The following is a 27353-nucleotide window of genomic DNA, read 5'->3' as shown; positions in this document are numbered from 1 at the left end:
GTAGGAGGACGAAAGGGGGAGGGAGAGGGGGAGGGGATAGAGAGAGAGAGGATGGGAGTGTGCGGAGCGAGAGAGCACGACAGAGGGAGAGAGAGGGCGAGATAAGCCGAGCGAGCAGCATCCCTTCAGCGCATTCAGCTTGCGGTATCTCAGGAGGCGTGCAGGCGGTGTCGGCAGCACCTCACCACAGGGGGCGACACTGCACCTCCCGCTCCGCCGTCCACAGACCGACTGACCGACCGACCGACCGCACGTCCGTGAGGAGGTGCGAGGCTCAGGAGGAAGAAGACCAATCGGCGAGCGCGGCTGCCCTTCCTCCCCTCCTGGCTGGGCTGCATATCGTGGAGCTCTCCGACACCTTCGGCGTCCCCCTCCTTGCAGCAGAAGCAGCTCCCCGTCGTCGCCCCTCCATCATCCGGAGGGATATGATCTCTGCCGTTCCGGCGACCTTTGATCAGATCCCGTAAGCGCCCCCCGCCTCCGCCGACCACCAGCCGACCGCCCGACAGACCGACCTCCCCGTCACCGCCGCCGCCATGAACTTCCTGCGCCGCCGCCTGTCCGACAGCAGCTTCATGTCCAACCTGCCCAATGGCTACATGACGGACCTCCAGAGGCCCGATCCGCCGGCTCCTCCTCCCCCGGCGTCCTCCTCCCCTTCCCAACAGGGCGCGTCTCCCGCGCCGGCGCTGTCCCCGACCAGCGCTCCGTCCCAGGCCCCGCAGGGGTCCCCGGCGCCACAGGAGCGACGTCCCATCCAGCCGGCTCAGCAGGCCCAGTCTTCCTCCTCTTCTTCGTCCGGCTTCTTCAGCTCCTTCAGCTCCATCACCAACGCCGTCAAACAGACGGCGGCTTCTGCCGCTGGCCTCGTGGAGCAGTCGGCCCCATCCCCGTCCCTTCCCAAGAAGTTCAAGATCCTGCTGGTCATCGACGAGCCTCAGCACGAGTGGTGAGTGATGCACGGCGGGATCCTTTACGAGCGCGAGTGGGTTCTCAGCGCGTTTTCCCAGATTCTAACGGTGTCAGGAGCTTAAGGGTCAGCAGAACTTCTGCAGGTCCTCGGTTATCGCGGCGCCGGATTCTGCCCGCCAACGCGTGACCCCGGTCTCTTTGCAGTAGCGGCACTTAACATAAACGCTGGTCAATTTTTGCAGCAGTCCATTACTCTGATGTCGCTCTGTGTTTTATTGCCGTCACGCATCTTCTGGCCGCCGGTCCACCTCCATTCATGGATCTGAGCGTTTGTGATCAATAAACCAGGTTAACTTCAACAGCCGTTGCATGTCACCGCCGTTGAGCGATGCATACAAGGGCCCGGCGTCGCTCGCCAACTAATAGCCGACGCGCGGCCAGCCTCGGGCGCAATTCGTGACGGCGACCCCGAGCCGTCACGCCGCACTCGCCCCCTCACGCCTCGAACCGACAGCAGAGCCGCTCCCGAAATAGAAACGGGGTCTGTTCAAGCTAAAGCGCCGAGACAGCTTCTCACCTGTCCTCGGGCTTCATCCCGCGTGCCGTGGGACGTTGGTGGCTGCAGCCGTTGAAAGCGAGTGCAGGCTGCAGGGGTGCTCTCCTCCTGCCAGCACCACATCCATCATCCCCTCTTCATAAAAGAAAAAAAAAAAGAGCATGTGGATCTGAATTAACTGTCGTGAGCCCGCGGCGCCGCTCCCGTCCCCACTGATCTCCATTATTTTTTTCCTTTTCGTTTCTATTTGTTCCCGGCTGGCGGTCGTTCCCCTGCGACGGCGTCCGCTGATGGATACTCAGCAGACGTTCGGTGCCGCCGCCAGTGGAACGGCGTCCTCCTCGGATGCACTTGACCTTTTGGGTTTAACAGACTTGGAGATGCTAATGTTATCATTTAATAGGCCGGGTCGGACGGCGTGTTTACAACTGCAGGATCCAGAACACTGCCAGGAGAGAGTCCCATAATTAGTGTGTTTTTGTAGATTGCTGGGCAAAGACTGAATTAAATCCAATTTATGTGAGGAATTACCGGCGCTGAGAGTGTGCTCAGGATTCAGACTGGGCTCAGCCGCATCTTGATGGTTTCCAGGGTTCAAATATTCATGCCATTCATTCATCCATTCATAAATATCCTCTAATATCTTGTACTCTGAGTTGCATGAAGACTGGAGGGTGAGAGGTGGGTTTTACGCATGGATCCATCACAGGGACCCATGAAGAGACGTGCAACCATTCACCCTCTCATTCACACGTCATATAAAGGCAACAATTCACTCATTCATGCATAATATAGAGACACAACCGTTTACTCATTAACAAGTCATCCAGAAGCATACAACCATTCATCCTTTCATTCATACACCATATATGGACGTACATCATATGACCATTCACTCGTTCATTCATACATTATATCACGACACAAGGATTCACTCATTCACACGTCATACAGACATCCAGCTGTGATCCTTCTGGCTGTGAGGCAGATGCTCCAGCCTCTGCACCTCCGTGCACGTCTCTGAATCGCCCTGTGCCGAGTTTCCGCCACACTTAACCGGCTGAGGCGCTACAGGACGTTAATCCCGCGGCGGCTGCGAGGTTCTCGGTGGCTCCCGATCGGAAGCTGCAGACATTTCAGCATAAAAGAGCCCGTCAGAAGTCCTAATCCTCCCTTTGACGTAATCTGTAAGCCACCTTCAGAATCCACCTGCATCTTATTGCAGGGCGGGGAAAGACAGACCTGTCAATCAAAGTGTCTCCCGGGCTGTGGTTTTGCTGGTGGTCCAGGTTCTCATGAAACGTCAGGGTTTTATTGTGGAGGCAGCAGGCAGATGGCCAGCTGATCAGAACCGAGCTGATTCTCCACCCTCAGGGTTTATTTTTGGGTTCATTTCACAGCCAGAAGGTCCCGGGTTGGATTCCTTTCTGTGCGGAGCCTCCAGGTTCTCCCCCATGTCTGCGTGGGGTTCCTCACATGGTTCAAAAACATGTAGCAGGTTCATTGGAGACCTTGCATACTCCAGATCTTCAATCACTGGATCCATAGTTGTATGTCTCCAAATGAGTGAGGTGCAGTTCCAGTCCCTCATCGATGTCAGGATAGCTTTATGCAACGAGAACATCACCAGTGAAGTCACGACCTCCGTCCATCTGTGCAATAGATGGGAACCATCATCAGGTATCTAGAAACATCCCAGCATAAGTCAGCCCATCTCGCCGGTGCAGGTTGTTTGCTTCTCCGAGCCCAACACAACCCCCCCCTGGGTTTTCCCTGGTCCCATAAAAGCTTCCCGAGCGGAGAATCTTTCCGCTAAACGCTATTGATTTCCGCCTCCCCTGCCGTTCAGACCCCCCATCCTGAGACTTTGGGCTTTCGGGAAAAAAAACAATCCCCTTGATGAAGCACATCTTCATCTTCATCCTCATGGCTGATTGTTCAGAACTGCTGAATTGAGCGCTGACCTTCTTCATAATCAGACCCGCAATCAAGGAGCCCCCCCGTTGGCCAAAACCTTGGTGGAAGTCATGCTGAGAATGTTTACCGTCCACCATCAGGCAGGTTCTGTGTGTGTGTGTGTGTGTGTGTGTGTGTGTGTGTGTGTCTCAGCTGGTGCCTTCTAGACCAGGTCAGTGCTGGAAGTCCATCTTACTTGTGTCTAAAATGACAGGGAGTAAACACACCGAGGGTGCAGATGAGAAAATAACAGCTTCTGTTTTTGGAGGCTGCCGTCCCTTGCAGGAAGCCCTGCTCCCTTTCCCATTTTTTTTTTATTTCTTTTTTAATCTGATCTCCTTCCAGCCTTCATTGAATTGTGGAGGGAGTCTCGAGGTTCTGGCGAAGAAATTACATCTGCAGTCAGCTGGCGGAGGTGGTCATTACACTCCTAGGTAAACCTTTCATGCTTGGAAAGTTGGTCTGAACCTCTGGTCTTCCTTCAGACCTCCTGTCTGGCAGCTCCAACCTCATCCTCCTTCTACCCAGATCTTCATCCCTCCTCTCTACATGTTCAAATCATCTCCATCTGATCTCCAGAGCATCTAACAAGTGCTGTCCCCCTCTGACGGTCTTTTCTCCACCTCTTCTCCACCGTCTCAAGTGCTTCGGACTGTTGACCCTCTGTGCTTAAACTCCTCCACCTTCTTCATCTCCACTCTACTTGGTATCCTCTCATTCACAGTCATACATTCTCTTCATCCCTCTGTAGATGTTCCTCCACCTGCTCCCTGCACACACCGCAGTTCACGATGTCATCCATAAGCATCATAGTCCACATTGGCGGCGTCGAATGTGTCTACTTCTAAAAGTCCGACCCCCTCTGAGCTGATTTAGAAGAAGACCTCATTTCCAGGAGGAGTTCCAGAAGCTTGTCTGCGCACCAATTAGCATGATAGCACTTTTATATTCACCTGCCGTGTTTCTCTAAAGTTCTCTCTTGGTGCCCTTGTGGTCTGAGAAGGTTGGCCAGCAGACTTTATTATCTGGCAGTGAAACTTCGGTCGTAATTTCTGCTTCTTTTTTTGGACCCAAATGACACATCTGGTCCAAAGGGGCTCGGCTCGGCCGAGAGCTTTTAGGGAATCTAATAATCTCGGGCTAAAAAGTACGAAGCTTGGATCTGTCAGGATTTCCCCACTCAGCCATTGGTGGATTTAAACACAACGGTACAGATGGATGGCGGTGACGCCGGAGGACGGCCGTAAACCCTGACAGCTTTATTTATCCCGGCCATTTTCCATCATGGAGGTGACATTTGCGTTCAGTCTTCTGTGTTTCTGTGCGTGGCGGCTAAGAAAACACACGCACACACATGCTAATTAGCTAAATCCCTCCTAGAAGATGCTCTTAGCGGGCGCCAAATATTGATGCCGCTGCCATTATGTCTTTCTGGCTGTGCTGCAAAAAGGGAGCACGGTGGTGGCGGCGGTGGTGGTGGGGTGAGCTGTGAGATGAGAGAACGAGTGTATTTGCAGGAAATGTCCTTACATAACAGATTCAAGCCCCCGATGTGAGCAAGGGAGCAGACGCCGTCCTTCAGGGCCCTGCAAGGTGACGCCACCCCGAGACAAAAACAAGGGAAGGATAACGGAGTTGGGGGCGGGGGTGGGAATCTCTTTATCTGACATTACCGTCATCGCCTACCCCCGCCCCCTCGCTCACTTTTTGTTGTCCACTGCTGCCCCCCCTCCCCCTCCTCCTCTTCCGGTTCATGGCCTGCAGAGGAAGAACTCCGGGTTCAGGATTCACTGATGTGATGTGAAGAGACGTGGTGATTCAGCAGTTTCAGCCCAAAGGCCACATCTGCCCCCCACCACCCCTCTCCTCCACCCGCCTACGCCTACCCACCCCCACCCTTTCAATTCCATGGCTTCCATCTGAATCACTGTGTTCCCTCTTCCACCGGTTATCACCCTTTCTTCGGGACTCCTGGATACATGTTGATTCCAGAGTTGCGGTGGCGGACTTACATGTTTTTGCAAAAACTCGGTGCTTAATAGCAGCGACAGCTCCCCCTTCACCCGAAAGCTTGCTGGATCTGACACCCCCCCCCCACTCCCCGTTAGAGGTCACCGTCTGACGACGACCAGATCCAGAGCTGGAAATGGAGTTTACCAGGGGTGGCGGGGGATATACGAGGACGGTTCGGGCAGTGGCGCGTCACCTTGCCGTTTTGATGAGTGCACGACACGTGGAAGAGGAGAGTAGATGAAGTTTCGTTTCCAGCCGACTGGGCGGATGGGGAGGGATTAGAAGTCCTCCCGCGGGGGAAGGAGGCCATTGAATCCCCCCAGGAGGAGCCTGGAGGACGAAGCGGCAGCAGCAGGACAAGCTCTCGGTACTGGTTGTGATGAAAATGCGAAGTATGTTTATGCGACGTGGCTAGCCAAGATGGCTACATTGGTAGTCAGAAGACCCTGTGATTGACAGCTGCCCTGCCCTCTTGCTCCAATGGCAGCAGGGATTGGCTGGATTATGGAAGTGGAGAACATTGGTGTCAGGCCATCGGATCCAAACGTGGATTTATTTGGAGTGCAGAGTCAGGAGGCACGCTGGTGCAGCCAGAAGGTCCCGGGTTGGATTCCGACAGCCTCCATGTTCACCTCCATGTCTGCGAGGGGTTCCTCAGGGTTCTCCAGGTTCTTCCCACAGAGGTTTCTACATTGTCCGGCAACACGTATGACTGTATGTCTCCATATGATGTGTCAACGAGACGGTTGTTTGTCAATTCCTGGCATGTGAGTTGGAGGACGAATAGATGAATGTTGGTCCAGGGTGAGCCCCGCCTCCCGTCCAATCACATCTGGGATGGGCTGCGGCCGTCCCACAGCTTTAAGTGCAGGAAAAGCGGTGTAGTAATGAATGAATGACTGAAGTGCAGTAATTACAAGAACCTTGTCCACCATCAGAGAGGCCAATCTGAGCCTTTCCCACGTTGAACAGGAGGCCGTCCTGACCTTTCCTTCTGCTCCTTAAATGTGCTCACTGTGAGCAGGCCTCCTCATCGCCCGCTAATCTGCCTCTTCAATCCGAGGGTGGCGCTTTAACCTGAGTTGGAGGGGGGCTTTTTCACCTCTCCGCAGCTGCTGATTTCTGTTTGAAATCACTGTCGTGCACTCCTGTGGTATTCACGCCGATGGTGTCTCCCTGGGAACTAAGACCAACTATTGATAATCGCTTCATGCGGAATTATTCCTCTGCCGCTTCGTCTTCTGGCCTCGTATCTTCATGCACTACAGTGACAATGATATCAATTAATCATGTGGTTCCGCTGGCGTGACTGATTGACACACGCTGACCTTTCTCCAGCTATCTGCTCGGCGCAGCTGCCTGCTGCGGAGGAGAGGACGACCAGGAGAAGCCATTTGTGTACCGACCCAGGAGGCGTGGAGCCTCCCCGGGGTTATTGATCGCCCGCCTGTTGACCGTGACCATCAGGCCTCTGCAGATAAACCCGTTGATATGCATGAGGTGCACGTACGGCCTCTCGTAGAGCGCCGTAAAACAGGGACCTATCAGCGTCACGAACCTACGGGTGAAATACTCCCCTGTTGCCATGGCAACAGGTTATCAAAAGTCCCTAAGCGCACGCGTTCGTTTTTTTGGTCCGCAAAGGTGAATAGCTTCTGGTGGGAGTTTCCTCATCATGACGTGCTCCGGCCCTATCAGTGGTGAGGATGCAGGAGAAGGCGTGGTCAGAAGAAGTGGGAACAAGCGACTCTAGAAGTTTCCATGGCGCCAGAAAGCACGGCAGATCTTTTGTTAACATTTCAGGGAAGCGGCGTTCCCTTTCAGAGCGAACCTGTGACTCCCACCTCAGATGGTTGGCAGAGCGCGCCGCCGGCCGGGTGTTTGTCAAGTCGGCAGTGACGCCACGCTGGTGTTTACAGACTCATCATCACGGCTGTAATTTCCGGCTGTAATTGGAGCTCCCCCTCCCCCGCGACCCGGCGCTAAGCAGAGCTGCTACAAGGTGCCGGGCTTCTGCCGTTCTGCTCTGGAGGGAGGGAGGTTCTCCTTCATTTGAACGATGCTGCGTTTTGGAAGATGACTTCTGCCTGCTCGTGCAGCTTGACGACACCTTCTGACAAATGGATGTTCTCCTGGCCCGGTGGAGGTGCTGGAGCCGAGACGGGTTTTAAACTGGACGGGTCAGCTGTCAATTCCAGACATGCAGCCACTCACTCTTTCATTCACACCTGTGGTCTTCAATGAACCTGCTGACTGGACCTGTGGGGGGTAGATGGTGACTCTTGACAGAACCAGGACAGGAGGACATGTATGCTCCACACAGAGGGAACCCAACCAGGGGAGTATGGGGAGAACCTGCACAGGGAGAACCTAGTGGACCACTGGGAACCTTCCTGGAAACAAGGCACATGGTGGGTGAGCTGCTTCATCTCAGTACTATCATGCAGTTATGTGTGTGTCTGTTTGTGTGTGTGTGTGTGTGTGTGTGTGAGTATACATTTGTGACCTCCTTATCATCGGGTCTGTTAATTGGAGCAGCTTGAGCACCAAAGGCCTGCATTCAGCACACAAAGCAACAGATTTTCTAGGAAGCAACGTCAGAAGCCATGTTCTTCTCCGTCGCTGCACGCCGACGGCTGCCGTCAAGGTTGCCAGGCAACCATGTAGGCTGGGTTTTACTGAACGTTGGGTTTTCCCTCCCTGGCTGACAGAGCGAGGGGGCTGGTACCCTCTGGAAAGGGAACTGCCCTCCACCTCTGCTCATCTAGATCCCATAGATTCTCATCTTTGAACTTCTGGATAACAAAATGGCTTCCTTCTTTTCTGGCCAATAGAACAAATGAAAGCATGAAGATATATATATAAATAACACATCTAATGAGGTGTAGAAAGACACGCAGGAAAGAGGAACATGAACATTGTGCACAGAGGGGGGATTCTGCCGCGGGACATGGTGACACCTTCCAGACTAATTGGCAAAAGCCAACAGAAGAGGCTCGGCGGGAGGAAGTCGACATGGGACATGAGGGCGTGGCCTAGGAAGATTTCCATCCTGGAGCTCTGCACCCCAGTGGTGATGAGAGAGAGAGCTTTGCCCTCTTCGTGGAGGATGCAGAGGCACCCTCTTTACCCCACGGGTAAAGAGGCCTTCCTTGACACCTCCTCCTCCATTTCCTCCTCCTCTTGGCCTTGGCTCCATGTCTCCTGCCTTTGCCAAGCAGAGCCCTCCAGCTGGACTCTAATGGCTCTGTAATGGGATCAGATCGGGGCGGGGCAAGAGGCCATCGACTTTTCTACTGCGTTCAAAACGTGGATCTTATTTGATGATCTAAATGGTCAGACGTCAGGAGATGTCAGATCCCGTCCACCTGCATCTTCTTCTACTCCTGACAAACGCCGCAGGCTACTCGGCGCCTCTTGGGTGGGAAAAGCGGGGCTGCTGTATGTTAGATGTTGCACCACCCTCGGTGACCCGTGGAGACCTGGATCCAGAGGGTGGAGATCTGATTTCAATGGTGGAATTTAGCTTGAGAGGCCCGCGTAGCTTGTTTTTTGGGGTCCAGCGGGGGAGCGTCATGAAGAATACACAGAAGGTGTAACTCCAATATGGTGAGATCCATCAAGGAGTCCAGCCCAGGACCTCAGCACCTTTGACTCGTCCCCATCCTCAAGATTCTTCTCCCGTGGACACCCATGGGTTGAATCCGAAGCCGGAGCGGTCCAGACGATCTGAGGAGGTCACCTCCCACGGCTGGTGTCGGGGACGAAGAGCAGATGGAGCAGAGCAGATGAAAGCCTCTCGGATAATGAGATCCTCCGCTCGGCGCCGCTTTGTCGTGATTCTCCATCGCTGGAGGAAAACCGTCGTTCATCGGCGCCACCATCTGCTCCTCCGCCCCCCCCCCTCCTTTCTCCTGCCGAGGAGGATGTCTCCTTTTCAAACCTTGTTTCTGCTGTTCTTCTGGAGAACGGACGCAGTGATGAATACCATCCGACATCGTTTTCACGCTTCCCTTGGTACGGCCAACGCGCATCACCTCCGAGGACTCAGATGACCCGTCTTCATTTCCTGGATCTTCTCCTGCAGCTCCAGCCCTCGTTTTTCCTGAAATGTTTTTTTTTATTTACCTCTTGTGGCTGCACGCACACACAGACACACACACGCTATCATGCACGTGTTCCATAATCTCAACATCTGAATCATCTCACAGCAAACCTGATCCCACCCTGATCCTGATATGCACATCTCCTGCTCCTCCTCATGCAGGAAATCACCTGCTAACTTCTAAGCTACTGACAGCTAAACCGCACGGTTAGCTTCAGCTTCTCCATTGATAACCGAACAATAGAATTCTTTCACGAACGGCAAAACCTAACCCGCAAATATTGATCGATAGGAACCGATAGCTGATGAAGTCCTTTGTGGTCATGAACCACATGTCTATCTCCAGATCTTCCGGATTCTCTCCGGATCCGGCTAATTACCGCAGTAACACGGCGAAAGCTGCTGTTAAGCATGGGTTTGTAATCGTCCATGAACCTTCATCGACATTCTGAGGAACAAGAAGAATAAGCCGCTGACCAGAAGAATCCTCTTTCTCCTCCTCTTCCTCTCCTCCTCGCCCACACACCCACGCCACACATGGCGCATGCATACGAGCGTCAAAGTATCAATATGGAGTCGCTGTAAGCCGCTCAGTGTGGGGTCGCTATCACACACGCACACACACATGCACACACACACCTTACCGGTGGTGTCTGTGTTTACTCACAACGTCGGCGCCTTTTCCTCATTTATTTAAAGCCCTTCTTCCATTTAAATATTCATTCACGCAACTGGCATCCTGTGTGTGTTTGTGTGTGTGTGGATGGGCTGCAGGTGTGCGCCAGCGTGGGCCACCGTGCACACACACATGCACACACAGTTTGCTGCTTCCTGGATCCCACAGCACGCCAAGGATGTTTTTGTTTGTATTTTTGTTATTGAATGCACCTCAGAGTGCAGTTACACAGAGCGGCCACTAGGGTCCACCTGCCTGTGGCGCTCTGCCTGTGAGTCGTGACCACAAAACCTTCTTCTCCTCTCCCTTTTCCTCGTCCTCGGCGCACACACCGGCGAGATGATCCCCAAAGTGCCCCCCACAGAAGATCTGGAATCCAAGGGTTGGGCGGGTTAATGGTGGATTGGACTTCCATGGAGGCACCAGCTGCTCTCCTGTTCTCTGCAGACCTCCTGCCGTTCAAAAACAGAGTATTTATTGTCCGTGTTCCCCAGACAGGGCTCTCTCCGGTTTCTTCATCCTCGTCAGCAGATCCATTGCAGACTAAATTGTCCCTGGGTGTGGATGAGAAGGTGAACGGCTGGATGTCTCCATATGGATGTTTGATTGACAGACAAGCGATCCTGGATTAAGCCCCGCCCCCCGACCAATTGCAGCAGGAATTACTTGGAGGCAATGACCGAGTAGATGTTTCTGACGGCTCCATATACTAAGAGCCTGATCCTGCATCTAGATTTGGATACTGAGGATCATCTCCGCTTCACGGAGGAACCTTAAACGCTGGAGTGGAATCAGACAAAGGTTCTCTCCACCACGCTGCTTCTGAGGTTCTGCAGGAGGACGAAGAAGATGCCCAGTGCAAACAAGAGGAGAAGAGACCAAGCTTCTGTAGAAAACATGGTCAGAAAGCACGGCCTGGTGTGTGTGTGTGTGTGTGTGTGTGTGTGTGTGTGTGTGTGTGTGTGTGTGTGGGTGGGTGGGTGGGTGGGTGGGAGATAGAGAGAGAGGCGTTCAAAGACAACAGAGAAAAACAGAGAGTTCAGCGACACGTGTCCCCGCTGTCCAAACTGAGCGACTCGGCACATGACCGCCCCGGGGGGACACTGCACTCAGCCTGCCACGGCTCGACGCACACACACACACACACACACGGGGGGGGACAGAGTGAAAGGTTATGCAGAAAGAAAGCTGGGGTTTAATTGTGAATTGTTAAGGGAGAGATGGGAGTTGTGCGTGTGTGTGCATGTGTGTGTGTGGGGAGGGGGTTGAACGCAAGATGAAAACATCACGCCAGCAGATCTGTTGCCGCTCCAGAGAGGGAACGGATTCTTTTCTGACCATTTTCTCCTACTTTAGTTCTCTCCATGTTCTCAGCAGGTCGTCTGTAGATGTGAGGGGGTGAACGGTAGGATGATTGACAGCTGACAATCCCGGTTAAACCCCGCCCCTTTGCTCAGTGACAGCTGTGATTGGCTGCAGCCCCATCATGCAGAATAATCAGCGTGGACATGAATGAGTGGTTGGATTCCCACATTCCTGTGTGGCGTCTCCATGTTCTCCCCGTGTCTGCGTGGACTTCCTCAGGGTTCTCTAGGTTCCTCCTACGGTCCAAACACATGCAAGAGGTTCACTGGAGACCCTACATCGTCCAGATGTGTGGATAAGAGGGTGCAGGGTTGAGGGTTGAGGAGCCGTCCGAATCTGTTCATGGGTCTGACATGATCTGCCCTGCGAACCGAGCCCGAGGCTGAGGATCGGGGTGGATGTTCTGGTGGGCAGGGTGGAGAACGCAGGGTTGAGGAGAGCTCTGGGTTTCAAACCTCCCCTTTATTAAGTCCAAATGATAAAGAAGACGTTTGAGCTGACAGGGATGATGGAGGTTCTCATTAGCAGCCAGGATCTTCAGCCCCGCCGCCGCCTCCTCCGCCATCCCCTTTATTGCTTTTTGTCGCTGGGAAGGTGATGAATCCTCTCGAAGCTTCCCTCCAGAGGGAGATCCAAGTCACGACGCTGAGATCCAGACCAGGAAGGATTTCGTTTACTCATGCATTACTGGTACTTGTAGTAGTACTCCAATCATCTCGCAGTTTCAATGTTTTCCTTCACCTTCTAGAACCTTCTACGGGTGGTGCCCAGAAGGTCCCTGGAATGGATTCCTTCCTGTGTGGAGTCTTGATGTTCTCCGTGGGTGCCTGAGGGTTCTCCGTGTTCCTCACACAGTCCAAAAACATTCAGGAGCTTCACTGGAGACCCTACATTGTCCACGTGATCACGGCTGAAGGTAGCAGGCGTTTGGTTTCCATGCCGGTCCATTCGCTCCAAGTCCAGTCCTGATCTCCGGTCTGCTGCGGCAGCTTGTTCTTTACGCTGCAGGAAACCCAGAGACAGCCATCTTCAATTCGCTAAAATCACATCACCCAATTTTTCATGCTGAATAAATTACAATATTGAAAAAAATTAATAAAAATTCTAATTGGTTTTATCACTAATAGCAACATTAATTGGGCTTTGCTTTGCATTTGAATCAATGTGAGCTTTTCAGTTAATAGTAAAAACTAGTTTTAATACAATTTTAATTAAGGTGAATGATAGAATGAATGAATCACCGCTCCGCACACATACACACACACACACACACACACAAACACACTCACGTAGCACCCGCTTTTCCTAATGCAAAGCCGTGCTCAGCGTGGACTCGCTACAGTAAATCCAAGTCTTCATATCCCGAGCGGCGCGGTGAGTCCCGGGTCTTTCTTCAGTTTCCATGGATACCAAGATTTGAAACACGCCATCCTGGTAATCGGTAACCTTTTCCTGTCATGGTCACCAAGATGTGGGGAGGAGGGGGGGGTTCCTGGACGAAAATGTCCTTGCAGGGAACGTGGCGTGGATGTTGCAGCGAAATGTGTTTCCTCTGTGTGTGTATGCGTGTGTGTGTGTGTATGTGTGTGACAAATAGCTGTTGACAGGAGTGGAGGTGAGAGGGTGAATGTTTCACCCCAGCAGACTCACTTCCGTCAAAGTACCACTGCATTTTCAGGGCCCTAAAAGCAACAAAGCAGTATTTTTGCACCGTAGCAACACACGTCACAAAACGCTCCTTCCACACATGCATGCTCCATGATCATGTCCAAAAAAATTATCCGCCGCCCACACGCCGTGCACACGCGGTACACGGCAGCAGCAGCAGCTGCGCGGCAAGGGTTCTTGGCTCCACGGCGGTTGCGGAGCAGCTGCTGAAGCGCCTCATCGGTCAGGACTGTAAATGAGTTTTTCTTCAGTGGGAAGGGGGTGGAGGGGGGGCAGGTTAAGATCCTCGGAGAAGCGACAGGAAATCAAGAGCATCATTAATATTGATATCTTGACGGGCCAATGGAGTTATCTGACGTTGACTTAGTATTTCTTTCATGATTAATGTTCTTACCAAGGCCTCCCCTTGCCCCCCCCCCCCCACCAGCTCCATCCAGCCTTCGTGCCGGGCCGCCGGCATCGATTAGTGGAGTTCGTTCCTGCCAAGTCTCCGCGGATCAATATTAAAAGCGAGCTCACGTTCCTCGACCTCAGCCGCTACCGTTAAGGCAGCGTGGTGGTTTCACCGCTGCAGTGCACATAATGAACGGATGAAACGACGGAAACGTTGGGCCTCGTCGTTGTTTGTGCTAGCGTGTTCTTGAGAAAGATTGGTTTTGTTGATTTATAATATACAAATCTCAAATGACATCAACCAGCCTGCAGTATATGTGGTTCGCCACTAGATGGCGGTGTTGCCACATGAAAATATAAAATGGGTGAACGGTTGTATTTCTTTACATGATGTAAATTAGAGGGTAAATGTTGTCGGGCTCTTGTGGATAACAGGATTAATGCTTGTATGTCTCAACATGACATGTAAATGAGAGGGTAATGGTTATATGTCTATATATGTAGTGTGAATTGTTGAAAATATCTATATGATCTATGAATGAGAGGGTGAATAGTTATAAGACTCATGTGAATGAGAGGATTAGTGGTTGCAAGTCTCAACATGACATGTAAATGAGAGGGTGAACATTATTATGACATTTACATGAGAGGGTGAATGGTTGTATGTCTCTATATGAAGCGTGAATAAGAGGGTGAACGTGTGTGTGCATGATGGGTGAACCCCACCTCTCGTCCAATCACGGCTCAGATCAGCTCCAGCATTTACCTTCGACCCTGAGGGTCGGTTAAGCGGTGAGGGAGAATGGATGGATGGATGGATGGATGACTGACTCTTTGTGCATGTTGCGTCGCTGCCGGCTTCCAGTCGTGTCAGTTTCTGCAAAGGTCTGTGTGGAAGACACCACATGTTGGCAGCATCCAGACGTCCGTCTCCAATGGGCTCCAGGAATGTTCTTCTCCGTCCCAAGGAGGTTCTGGACGCCCTCCTCCCGCAGATGCTTCTGTCCTAATGAAGCGCACTAATGAGCCAGATGCTCCTGGAGCTTTGGGTTGATGGTTCCACACGCCAGTGTGTGTGTGTGTGTGTGTGTGAATAATGATCCGAGGCCATGGAGAAGATGGTGGTAGAGGTGCAACCTGTCCGTGAACGCCGTGTGATATCAACGGTTCCTCATCTGCGCAGCTAAACATCCAAGAACTCCTGGAGATGAGTGACGGGCAGGAGGAGGCGTCCATCTTCTCCGTGGTCGGCCTCAGCCAGCGCTCCAGGCGTCCAGCAGAGGACGCCATGAGCTCCCTGACGGAGCAGGAGACACATCTCCTCACCTTCTCTCTCCCTTCTCGTCCTCCTCACAGGGCCAAGGTGTTCAGGGGGAAGAAGATTCTGGGGGAGTACGACGTGAAGGTGGAGCAGGTGGGAGTCGCCTTTTCATTGGCCCTCATCGTCATGCGAAATCACAACACACACATGACTTCGTAAAGTGTGTGTGTGATTCATGTATGTATGTGTGTGTGTGTGTGTGTGTGTGTGTGTGTGCCGTTGTTGTAGGCTGAGTTCTCCGAGATCAACATCGTCTCACATTCTAACGGAACCTGCAATGTGGACCTGCAGGTTCTCCGGGGGGGGAACAAGGTTGTCAGGTGAGACACACACACGTGCCCACACACATACATGAGGTGAGGAACATACATGTGCAGGGGAAGCTCACAGCGGGCTGATAAGAAGCTAACAGAAAGCGAACAGGGGGCAGATAGGAAGCTAACAGAAAGCTAATATGGGCTGACGAAAAGCTAACAGGAAGGTAACTGGTGGCCAATGGAAAACTAACAGGAAGATTAAGTTAAGACAGTTAAGTTAAGACAATTCATATTTCATTATATTTCTTATTCTTCCTCCTTTCTACTATTATCTATTACTGTTATGTTTTTTACTTGAAACTCTGGCACAACAATTTCCATCGGGATTAATAAAGTTGTTCTCATCTCATCTCATCTCTCAAGATAACAGGGAGCTGATGTGAAGCTAACCTAAAGCTAACAAGGGGCTGATTGGAAGCTAACAGGGAGCTAAGTGGGGGCTAATTGGAAGCTTACTGGGGATGATGGGAAAGCTAACAGGAAGGTAACAGGTGGCTGATGGAAAACTAACAGGAAGATAACAGGGAGCTGATGTGAAGCTAACCTAAAGCTAACAGGGGACAGATGGGAATCTAACAGGAAGCTATCAGGGGGCTGATGGGAAGCTAACAGGAAGGTAACAGGGAGATGTTGTGAAGCTAACCTAAAGCCAACAGAGGGCTGATGGGAAGCTAGCAGGAAGGTAATGGGGCTGATGTGAAGCTAACAGGAGGCTGATGGGAAGCTAACATAAAGATAACAGGGGCTAACAGGAAGCTGACGGGAAGCTGACAAACTAATCTGGGCCTCCATCTTCATCCCTGGGCTCAATCTTCTTGGCGTCTTCTCTCCACCACTAGGTCCTTCAAGCCTGACTTTGTCCTGGTCCGTCAGCACGCCTTCAGCATGGCCCAGAACGAGGACTTCAGGAGCCTCATCATCGGGCTGCAGTACGCCGGCGTCCCCTCCGTCAACTCCCTGGACTCCATCTACAACCTCTCCGACAAGCCCTGGGCTGTGAGCCACCTTCAGCAGCGCCGCCTTCCAGAGCCGCCGTGACGTCTTGCTGCTTCTTCTCACCAGACTTCCTGTTCCTCCCGCAGTTCTCCCAGCTGATAACCAATCAGAAGAGACTGGGCTCGGAGAAGTTCCCGCTCATCGACCAGACCTTCTATCCCAACTACAAGGACATGGTGAGACCGTGTTCTATCCGTACTGTCCTCACACCCTGTCTTTGCATTAGCTATAGCTTCGCATCACTTCATATTGGTGCATATTTTATCAGTATGTAAGCCATAGCTTAGCATCTCTTTGTAGCACTGCATATTGCATCTGCAAGCCGTACCTTTGCATGTCTTCAAATTTTTGCATATTTTATTAGTCTCGAGGCCTTAGCTTAGCCTCACTTCATATCAGTGCATATTTTATCAGTCTGTAAGCCATAGCTTAGCATCTCTTTGTAGACCCGCATATTGTATCTGCAAGCCATAGCTTAGCATCTCTTCAGGTCATTGCATATTTTATTAGTCTCTACGCCTTAGCTTAATATCTCTTAATATCAGTGTCTATTTTATCAGTTTTTGTCCTATAGCTTAGCATCTCCACTTATCACCATGTGTCTTATCCACCTGTAAGCCGTGGCTAAGCATCTATAAGTACTGGTGCATGTTTTATTATTAAGTAGGCCGTAGCTTAGCATCTCTTCATATAAGTGGTTATTTTATCATCCCGCAAACCGTAGCTTAGATTTTCTGAATATCATATCAGTGTATATTTTATCACTCTGCAAGCCATAGCTTAGCATGTCTTTGTGGGAGCGTGAATTCTATCAGTCTGTAAGTTATAGCTTAGCATGTCTATATCAGTGCATCTTTTATTAGCCTCGAAGCTATAGCTTAGCATTCCTACATCCTACTATTTGTATAAATATGAATATAAATTCAAGACATTCACGAGACCTCTTTATATACAATCTTTTTTTTAATTATTTTTATTTTTTGGTACATGGAAATAGAAAACTCTATTTGGACAGAAAGAACACATAAATACACTCCGAACAATTCTTCAGTATAAAACAAGCATGGGTGGATCTCATATTTCTAAGACCGGACAGCTAGCTTTCATTAGCATGCGGTCTGTGTTAATCACGAATACTTTTTTTGGGGGGGGGGGTTATCACGCAGCCGTTGAACTGTTAGAGCGGGTCCAAATCCGCGTGACTCCGGGGAAGGCGATCCAGGAATTAGACGGGCGTCACCGCAGATTGGCGTCACGAGTTCGGGCTCGTGACGCTGCACAGGATCCACCTCGCGTTTTTTTGAATAGCTAATAAAAAAAGCGGGGAACCGGACCCGACTGTTTACGCCCCTGTGCTAAAACGCCGATTTAGATTTGGGGTCGCGGGAAAACAGCACACTGTTCATCCGAGGAGCTAAACGCACAATATAAACAACAACAGTATAAAAAGCTCTACGCTAAGGAAGCAGTTAGCCTGTAAAATGTTAATTCTCAAGAATAATACTTACAATCTGGTGAATGTTTGTCACGTGTGGCTGGAGGGAGGCTCCGGCGCTGCTCTGCTCTACCTTTTTTTTTGTCATTCGTTTTTCCACCTGTGGATTTCGGAATAGTCCGATCTCAGGGGGTGCAGCTTAGCCGCGAGGGTGCGGCGCACCGAAGGTTAAATCAGTCGCTTTTACGTGTTGACTTGAGATTTTCTGTCGAGAATCTGCGCGCGGTGAACGCCTCCGGGCGCGAGGCGTCCCGTGTGCTTGACAGGTTATGAACTTTATCCGTAGCGTCTCTGCTAACAGATGCTAACAGCCAATTGTTGAAAAAAGGTCAGTCGCTACTTTACACGTTAGCGTCGGCGGCCGAATTGAAGCTACGTCGCCATAGAAGGGAGTATCTCTGCCTCGGGGGGAGTCAGACGGAGGGGGGGTCGGGTGGGCGGTGGTCTTCAGGGATCAGTCATGTCCAGGAAGTCCTTCTCGGGGGCGGGGCCTCCCCGGTACCAGCTGCAGGTGGTGTCCGAGCGGCGGATGCAGGCGTACTGCCGGGCCTGCTCGCCGTTCAGGCTGTTGTCCAGCAGCCAGTCCGTCCACAAGCACTCGTTGTCTCCCGTGGATGCGCACGGCACCGTGTAGCAGGTGTTGATCTGTGGAGAGGATCAAGTTTGATCAGTGCCTTTCAGAGGTTCTCCACTTCTGGACCCCGGAGTTCTACGGCCAATCAGACCTCAGATACAATAACCAAAGGCATTGATATCTTTGATGAGAACTTCATTTATCCTTCATTTATTTGTCCAGATGTCGGTGCAGGTTCTGAGGGGAACCAGGCGGACTCACCCTGCACTCGCAGCCCATCTGGTACTTGTAGTTGAGATTCTTCTTCTGCGACAGCGACAGGTTGTCCCAGGACTCAACTAGGTCACACTGGCCGATGGAGATCCTCCCGTCGCTCCACATACTCCCTGTCGGCGGGGAGAGGGTGGTCACAACTTCAGAGAGCTCACGTTCATGTAGCGTGAACAAGTACACAACTCCATGATCTCCACGATGCTCCTACCTGAGAGCAGGTACCCTGCTTTGTTGTTGGAGTCCAGTTTGACTCCACACAGCGAGGAGAAGACCGGAGTGTAGACGTACTGGATATCTTTAGCCTTGTCGAAACCTTTGAACATCTGGAGGAAGAGGACAGCACGTCACAGTCTGTGGCCGCAGCCAATGGCAGCCCTCCTTTTGGGAGAGGCGGAGCTTAACCCGGGCGGCTCTGCTGTCAATTACAGACGTCCAAACGTTCACCTTCTTATTCACACCTACAGACTGTTTAGTCTCCATGAACTCCGAGATCCGGTTCGTAGTGAAGAACGTGGCAGACGTTTCCACCTGTCCACGTTCATCAGATCTCTCTGTCCAACGCTTCTGCGCATTCGTCGGTTCTCACCTTGATCATTTTGATCTCGTACTGGATCAGCTTCATGTACGGGGATGAGCTGTTGCTGTGCGACACAATCTTCTCCCCGGAGATCTTTGCCCTGATGACTGTCAGGAGAGAGGAGAAACGTCACTGTTATCTCCTCCGCTGGACCATCGCCATCTGGAGACGGACAACCTCAGCCCACATCCACCTCCTCACTCAGCTGACAGGCTAAGCTAGCTTTTGCTAGCTAAACAACGATCCCGCTCGTTCTGAAAGCACTCAGGGGAGGGTATTGGCCTGCTAACATGCTAAAGCTAGCATTGCATCGTTAGTGCATTAGCGTCCTGTATGCGCTCTCAGATTTTATATTCCTCGTTACTCGTATTGCAGTGACAGAGAACGAGAACAGAGTATTCGTAGGGCAACGTAGTGCTCAAGCTCTGACTAGCGCAGTACATGCTAGTACTTGTACAACGACGGAAAAACAAAGTATCACGTCTCCTTCGTAGTAACCCGGTAGTAACAGAGGAATCCCGGGTTCAAGGGCTGCCAGCGGTAGTAGTCATAGTAATATAAGTAGTAGTAGGAGTACTACGTGGCAGTACCACAAGGCAAGTAATTATGAAGTATTTTTGCTGCGTAGACAGAAAAAAAATGGCCTGCAGGTCCATTGTTTTTCCACGCTGAAGGAAAACGAGGGGAGGGGGTCCACTTATTATCTTGGCCCAGATTCTCTGAGATGTTTACCCCCCTTCACAGACACACTCACACACACACACACACACACACACACACACACACACACACACTGTCACACTCATACACGCTCGGCCACCCTTCCATTTTAATCCCTGCAGCTGCGTTATGAACCTCCGCCACCTCCGAGAAATATTGCAAAACTTCAACCATGAGAACTGATGTAGTAAGTTCACACAAACACACGCACACACACACACACACACACACACTCCCAGATGAATCGGCGCCCTTGTCACCCCCACAAAGGCGGACTGTCAGCGGCCTTTCACACCGATATTGTTAGTATGCAGACCATTGGATCCAGACTATAGACATGGAAATGAAGCTGGGAGAGAGAGAGAGGGAGGGAAAGAAGGAGTGAGACGGAGAGAGTGAGAGAGGGAGTGAGGGAGTGAGCTGTGTTGGCATGGCTTGGCGTCCGTCCAACACACACACACACAGCCGAGGAACGATTCTTGGTAGGTCCAGATGGGATATTAATCAGATGTACAGCTTCATTCAAAGGTTTCATTGAGTCCGTCGGCGCCGCCGGGTCACCCAGAGGCCGCCACCAGCCGCGGGATCCCTCTGCCAATGGGAGGGCTCCGATGGTGGCGCTGCTCGCCCGCCGGGCGACACAGAAAATCGATTTGGGGAGGGGGGGAGAGATCGCTGACTTCTTCGGCAAATGCCTGTGAAAGCCCCCTGATACGCCCGCCGGAAATGAGACGGCGCCACAAAAAGCCCCCCTGCCCGCGGCGAGGACTCTTCTTCTGAACCCCCCCGCCCCCCCGTGCTTGGCGGTGTGCACGCCTTGAACACGGCGGTGGTCCGGAGGTGGCGCCGAACAGGAAGCGACGGTTGGTCATGGCTAAAATGAGATATCTGGCGCCGTCTAAGGATCGGGGCGAAAAATTGGGGGGGTTCTGGGATTGGGGGGGCAGCCTGTCAATCAAAGCGCATCACGTTGGAGCGGCGAGCGGGAGAGGACCCTCAAGCGGGTAGAGTCAGATGCTAGGTTTGTTAGCTTCAACGGCCTAATAAGGGCGCCTAGTGGCTATGGCTCCGCCCCCCTGACCCAGATCTGGGATCCTCCTCCTCCTTCCTTTGTTTTCTTTCCGTTCGGAGAAGCGGTGGAACCGCTCAGCTGCAAACCCACCTTTGGGCCCCAATGTTTGTCAGGGGCTGTTTGCACAGCGCAGGGCCGAAGAGCCCTGGTCCACAGAACCCTGGTAGAACCAAACAAAACCCAAGTAGATCCAAACAGAACCCTATCAGAACCAACCAGAACCCCAACAGAGCCATTGGTATTGTCACTCTATTTATATTGTTGTTTATTTCTGGTTGTGTATTTTTCACCCTTACTGTTCCTTTATGTTGTCCATTATTATCCCTGATGATGTTGTTGTTGCTGCTGTCAATTTATTTATGGATGTCTTGCTATCTTCTGGCTTCTATCTCTCTATCTATAGGTATATTCATATTTATTCTGCTTTTTTGTTTTTTAACATTGTGACAAAGGAATTTCCCCGATAGGGATCGATAAAGGGGATCTCATCTTCAGCAGAACCTTATAAGAACCAAACAGAGCCCCATTAGAACCAAACAGAACCCTAACAAATGGGAAAAGGAGCCTATTGGAGGTAAACAGAACCCTGTCACAACCAAACGGAACCCTGTTAGAGGTAAACAGAACCCCATCAGGATGAAACAGGATCCTATCAGAGTAAATTTGAACCCTACCGGTATGATGCAGAACTCTATTAGAGGCCAATAGAACCCTTTCAGAAAGAAACAGAACCCTATCAAAACAAACAGAACCCTTTCTGATGGAACAAAACCCAATCAGAATGAAGCAGAACCCTATCGGGGTTACATAGAACCCTGTCAGAATGATGTCGAACCCTATTTGAGGCAACCAGAACCTTTTTAGATGGAAACAGAACCCTGTCAGAACAATCCAGACCTCTACCAGAGGTAAACAGAACACTATTAGAAAGAACCAGAACGCCATCGGCCGGGAACAGAACCCTCCGAGAAGGGGAGAGAATCCGGTCCGACGGATAATGCCTCTCCACCCGACCCCTGACCTTCCAAACACCGCGGCGGCTGCAGACATCCCATAATAACGGGTCGAAGGACCCCCCTCTGGCCCGGATACGAGGTCCGGAGACGGACCCGGCGCGGACTCACCGATCTCGGCGGTGCAGAAGAGCTGCTGCGGGTGCGCGGGATGGCAGCTGCAGCCGTGGGCCGGCTGCTGCACGCCGGCGCCGAGTAGCAGAAGAACCCAGAGTCCGGGACGCAGGCGGGGCTCCCGGGACGGGGCCATGACGCCGCTCCGAGACCTCCTGGGCCGAGCGGGTCCGCTTGGAAGAGAGGAGCCGGGGAGGAGGACACTGTGGAAGGAGATGTTTTTAGAAGTTTAGAGATAGAAAGACGGAGGAAAGAGCTGGAGCCGGAGCTGGTCCCTCTGCCGACGGTCTTCCCCTCCTCCTCCTCCTCCTCCTCTTCCTCCTCCTCCTCCTCCTCCTCCTCCTCCTGGACGACACGCAGAGAGACTTACAATGGTCGGATCCCCTCACGCTCTGGTCCTGAATGCTGAGAAGGTCGCACACAGGGAGCCTCTTATGTCCTCAACAGTTCAGGGACGGCCTCCTCGGAGACAGAAAAAAGAGGAAAAACCCCGACCGTCCTTCGCCTCTTCTACCCCCTTTTGATGCCCCTTGTCCTCCTCCTCCTTCTCCTCCTCCTCCTCCTCGCAAACCCGTGAAGGAGAAGAGGAGGTCACGTGACCTCCGCTCCTCTCGGGTTGCCAGCCGGACTCGGATTTACAAATGAAGACGTTCGCGAACCAACCGGCTTTTTCCAATTAACTCGATTAAGTCCGGATTAAAGCGAGATCAAGAGTCCCGAGAGGTGGATTTTAGAACAACCTGTGATAAAGATGGATTTATGATAACCTTAACGTTTGGAATTGGAATGAAGCTCGCGGTGCATTTCTCTGCGTTTTCTAGTAAATCGTTACTGATCGGTTGATAATCCGCATCGAGTGCGCCGCCTACTTGTTGTTCATCAAGAAATAATATGGTTATTAGTGACATAACTGCGCTACTGACTTCAGCGTTGTAACATGGTTATTACACAGTCAATACATAGTTATTACCTGGTTAACACATGTTATTACAAACATGCACCATGTGTCCCGTAACCAGAACATCTGCGTCCCTCAGATCACGTCTCCCAGTTTCCCCGTCGTGGTGAAGATCGGACACGCCCACTCCGGAATGGGCAAGGTGACGTCCCGTCGTCTTCGTCGTCGTCATCGTCGTCATCGTCTCCATCGTCTCCTCGCCGTTCTCTTCCACCGTGATTTCACGTGTTCTTCACAATCCAGGTGCGGGTGGACAACGCCAGCGACTTCCAGGACATCGCCAGCGTGGTGGCCATCACCCAGACGTACTGCACCACCGAGCCCTTCGTCGACGCCAAGTACGACATCCGGATCCAGAAGATCGGCTCCGACTACAAGGCTTACATGTGAGAGCAGGAGCTTCTCGGCTCTCTCCTCCGATTTCTCGTGAACTTCCGGCAAGAAGCTCCTTGAGCTTCAAAATGTTTTCGATAGACTGACCGGCCTCTTTCTCCTGATCTCCTCAAGGAGGACGTCCATCTCCGGCAACTGGAAGAGCAACACCGGCTCGGCCATGCTGGAGCAGGTGGCCATGACCGACAAGTGAGTGGCTTCAGATCAAAACTCCGAACCCAGATCTTCGCCTCCCGTCACTTTCACCGGTGTTCCTCCGCCCGGATATTCTGCTCTTGGCTGCTGGGAGACTCCACACGTGCACCGGCCCCGGTCACGTCGGTGCTCCAGCCGGAGAAACCTTCAGAGCTCCCTCTCTGTGTGGCAGGTTCAAGCTGTGGGTGGACACCTGCTCCGAGATCTTCGGAGGGCTGGACATCTGCGCCGTCAAGGCCATCTGTGGAAAGGACGGAAACGACTACATCACCGAGGTGAGAGGACGACGGGAAGGGACGGGTGGATGGAGAGATGGCTGGATGGACTGAGGGATGGATGGATGGATGGATGGACAAGTGGAGGAATGAATCAATGAAAGAATGAATGGACAGATATATAGATGGATGAATGAATGGATAGATAGATAGATAGATAGATAGATAGATAGATAGATAGATAGATAGATAGATAGATAGATAGATAGATAGATAGATAGATAGATGAACGAATGTGTGAAAGAATGAATGATAGATGGATGTATGGATTAATAATAAAAGGATGAATGAATGAATGAATGGATGGATGGATCCTGGATGGATGAATGATGGATGGATAGATGGATGGATGGATGGATGGATGAATGAAAAATTGATGGTTGGATGGATAGATAGATCGACGAATGAATGAATGAATGAATTGATTAATTGATTGGTGGGTGGAAAGGTGGGTAGATGGATGAGAGGATCGATGGATGAATGGACAGATGATTGATGAATAGATGAATAAACAAATTGATGAATGAATGAAAGAATGGATCACAGATGGATGGATGGATGGATGGATGGATGGATGGATGGATGGATGGATGGATGGATAAACGAATGGCGGGTCCAGCCCTCACCAGTGTGCGTTCCCCTCCCTTCTGATTGGCCCCCGTCCCAGGTGGTGGGCTCCTCCATGCAGCTGATTGGAGACCACCAGGCCGAGGACCGCGGGCTGATGGCGGAGGTGGTCCTGTCCAAGATGAGCCAAGCTTTGGCCCCCAAGTCCTCCTCCGCCGCCTCCTGCTCGCCGGCGCGCTCCCCTCTAGGCCCGAAGCCAACCGCCTCGCAGCCGCAGCAGGTACCAAAGCCGTTCCCACGTGCACGTGGGGAGCGCCGTACGCAAATCACTCATTCACCCTCCTGTGTGTCCTCCACCTTCTGACCTCCGACCCTCCCCAGAGCACCGCCCCCAGGGATGGACCGCCCGAAACCACTAGGACCACAGGCCAGAAGACCAGCCAGGGTGGGTCACACCTGCTCTCCTGCATGGAGGGAGGAGGGAACGCTTGCACGTGTCCCTGGGTGGATGAGAGGGTGGATGGTTGTGTGTCTCCATATGTAGCATGAAGGAAGGGACGGATTGTTGTATTTGTCTATATGGATGACAGGGTAAATGATTGCTTCTCTCTATATTATGAGTGAATGAGAGGATGAATGTTTAAATGGCACTATAAGAGCCCCTGTGATTGACCCTGTGACTCGTCCAATCACAGCTCAGATAGGCTCCGGCATCCCACATGCATGACTGCACAAGCTGTATAAATAATGAATGGATGGATGGATGGATGGATGGATGGATGGATAAATGAATGGATGAATTAATGAATGAATGACTGGATGGATGAATGAATGGATGAATGGATGTACTCTGACAGCCATGACTTGCCACGACAGGGATTCCTTCCCCTCATCTGTCCACAGCGCCGCCCCCTGGTGGTCACAGTCGAACCCCTCCATGACGGTGAAGATGGAAGGTCCTTCCACCTCTCTGTAGCTCTCTGTAGGTGGAGGCGTCCTCTGATTGGTCGAATCCCCCACAGGTGCGGCGGCGAGGCAGCAGGTCGTGGATCCGTCGGCGGAGGCGGCAAAAAAGATACCCGAGGCGGGGGCGAAGCCCGGCCCCGCCCAGAGGCCCGGCCCGGTCCAGAAGTCCGCCTCCGTCAACAAGCCGCCGGTGCCGAGGCCCCCCCCGATGACCAGGGCGCCGTCCGTCGCAAAGTCCACCACGGATTCTTCGCCCAGCCCCGCCTCCGCCAAGGCCTCGCCCTCCTCCCCGGCCAAACCGCTGGCGGCAGCTGCGTCCCCCGGCTCCCCCCACGCCAAAGCAGTGGAGGCCGCTGTCCCCGCGTCTCCCGGATCCCCCCAAGCCAAAATGGCAGCCCCAGCCCCGACCCCGACCCCGACCCCGACCCCGACTCCAGCTCCGGCTCCGGCTCCGGCTCCAGCTCCGGCTCCGGCTCCAGCTCCAGCCCCGGCCCCGGCCCCTGCCTCGGCCCCGACCACAGAGCAGCCAAAGCCCCAACCCCAGGGGTCCCCAACCCCGGTCCCCGGCAAGCCCAGGGAGCTGCCGCCGAAGCCCACGCCACCGGCGAAGCCCATCCCACCCCTGCGCAGGAATTCCAAGCCGCAGCTGCAGCCGAAGCCTCAGAGCACGCCTCCGCCCAAAGCTTTACCCAAAGCCCCGGCCCCGGCCCCCGCCCAGGCCCCGGATAGTGCCTCGGCCCCGGCCCCGACCCCTGCCCCGGCCCCCGGCCTGGCGCAGGTTCAATCCCCAGCCAAAGCCAACCCTTCCCCGCCCGGCCCGGAGTCGCCCGCCCCGGCTCCGTCCCCGAACCCAGAGCCGGTGCCGGACGAGGCCCCCGCCGAGGCCCCGGCCCCTGTGGAGGAGCAGCCGGCGTCCCAGCAGAAAACTCATCCTCTGCTGAAGTAAGAGCAGTGACACACTCAACGTGCACGCTCGACAAGAACCCTAGCCAACATGTTATTACACTGTTATTACACAAGTGAATTAGACTTCAAATGACGCATTCTGATTAAATTGCCAGTGCATCAAAGACACACACACACACACACACACGCACACACAGAAAAATACCCGACCCGTCCAGGCTTGTTTGTGGTGGTGAGAATACCGGTTATTACACATCTGTGATCCGAGCTCGTCAAACGGGGAATGGCGCCCCCTACTGACCAGGGGCGGGGCTCGTGTCTGACACACAAGAGTGTGTTATAACACGGTAATAACGCTGTTTCAGTGGGGGTCCAGCAGGGAGCGCCATCCCTCTACGTCTCACTGCAACGAAAAAAGTCACAAATTCCAGATGGGTGTGGAATCGACCAGAGGTCAGAGGTCAGGGGTCAAAGGGACCGTGATCGATTGATTGATTGGCGGCTCCAGAATCACACCTTCACATCTGTGTTTTTAATTGTGAAAGTGTGTGTGTGTGTGTGTGTGCGTGTTTTTTAAAAGATCTAGCCCTCTTACACATTTCCCTGTTTGTCTCCCCCCCCCCTTCACCCCCCCTCCCCAGTAAGTCCCAGTCCCTGACCAATGCCTTCAACGCCTTCAGCGACTCCTCTTTCTTCCGCGGAGTCTCGAGCTCCGGGGGCGACGGCCAAGATGAGGCCAAGGCCGAGACCATTCGCAACCTCCGAAAGTCCTTCGCCAGCCTCTTCTCTGACTAGGGCGGGGGGGGGTCCGACCCCCCCCCCCCCCACACACACACACACCCAACCCTCCTCCCCCTCCTCCCTTACTGATCCCGGCCTTTTTGCCACTGGCCGTTGATGACTTGATTGACATTAACTGTGAACCAGTCTGAGATTAAAAATGTGTGTGTTAACTGTACTGTAACCCCCCACCCTCC

At 52.6% G+C, this 27353-nt stretch overlaps 2 protein-coding genes across 3 annotated transcripts; one reads left to right on the top strand and one right to left on the bottom strand.

The window, feature by feature from the left end:
- Nucleotides 1-33: 33 nt before the first annotated feature.
- On the top strand, nucleotides 34-27353 carry syn2b (synapsin IIb). The gene is made up of 13 exons (XM_086149648.1): nucleotides 34-949; nucleotides 15001-15058; nucleotides 15194-15285; nucleotides 16122-16278; nucleotides 16365-16454; nucleotides 23154-23216; nucleotides 23318-23460; nucleotides 23582-23656; nucleotides 23835-23937; nucleotides 24605-24784; nucleotides 24886-24949; nucleotides 25527-26412; nucleotides 27018-27353. The coding sequence occupies exons 1-13, from the start codon at nucleotides 537-539 to the stop codon at nucleotides 27169-27171; spliced, it is 2478 nt and encodes an 825-aa protein (XP_086005774.1). The 5' UTR covers nucleotides 34-536; the 3' UTR covers nucleotides 27172-27353.
- LOC147232665 (metalloproteinase inhibitor 4-like) lies at nucleotides 17221-22622 on the bottom strand. Of its 2 annotated transcripts, XM_086149629.1 has the most exons (6): nucleotides 22487-22622; nucleotides 22114-22319; nucleotides 19207-19304; nucleotides 18829-18943; nucleotides 18609-18733; nucleotides 17223-18418 (listed from the first exon to the last, which is right to left on the bottom strand). In XM_086149629.1, exons 2-6 carry the CDS (start codon nucleotides 22250-22252, stop codon nucleotides 18221-18223), a joined length of 675 nt encoding a protein of 224 aa, XP_086005755.1. In that variant the 5' UTR covers nucleotides 22253-22319; nucleotides 22487-22622; the 3' UTR covers nucleotides 17223-18220. The 2 variants fall into 2 exon arrangements, with proteins under 2 accessions (XP_086005754.1, XP_086005755.1); XM_086149628.1 differs by lacking the exon at nucleotides 22487-22622 and having other exon boundaries at nucleotides 17221-18418; nucleotides 22114-22417.

This window comes from Fistularia commersonii, chromosome 7, assembly GCF_037954325.1.
Source record: "Fistularia commersonii isolate RoL2024-O1a breed Wild chromosome 7, RoL_Fcom_v1.0, whole genome shotgun sequence".
NCBI lineage: Eukaryota > Metazoa > Chordata > Actinopteri > Syngnathiformes > Fistulariidae > Fistularia > Fistularia commersonii.
This window is presented reverse-complemented; position numbering and strand designations above follow the sequence as displayed.

Coding starts and splice junctions, on each gene's coding strand:
- syn2b (XM_086149648.1), top strand. CDS start 537: ATGAACTTCCTGCGCCGCCGCCTGTCCGACAGCAGCTTCATGTCCAAC. Junction 16,455..23,153: donor ATCCCAACTACAAGGACATG/GTGAGACCGTGT, acceptor TGCGTCCCTCAG/ATCACGTCTCCCAGTTTCCC. Junction 23,217..23,317: donor CCCACTCCGGAATGGGCAAG/GTGACGTCCCGT, acceptor TTCACAATCCAG/GTGCGGGTGGACAACGCCAG.
- LOC147232665 (XM_086149629.1), bottom strand. CDS start 22,252: ATGGCCCCGTCCCGGGAGCCCCGCCTGCGTCCCGGACTCTGGGTTCTT. Junction 18,734..18,828: donor AGCAGGGTACCTGCTCTCAG/GTAGGAGCATCG, acceptor CCCCGCCGACAG/GGAGTATGTGGAGCGACGGG. Junction 18,419..18,608: donor AGATGGGCTGCGAGTGCAGG/GTGAGTCCGCCT, acceptor TCCTCTCCACAG/ATCAACACCTGCTACACGGT.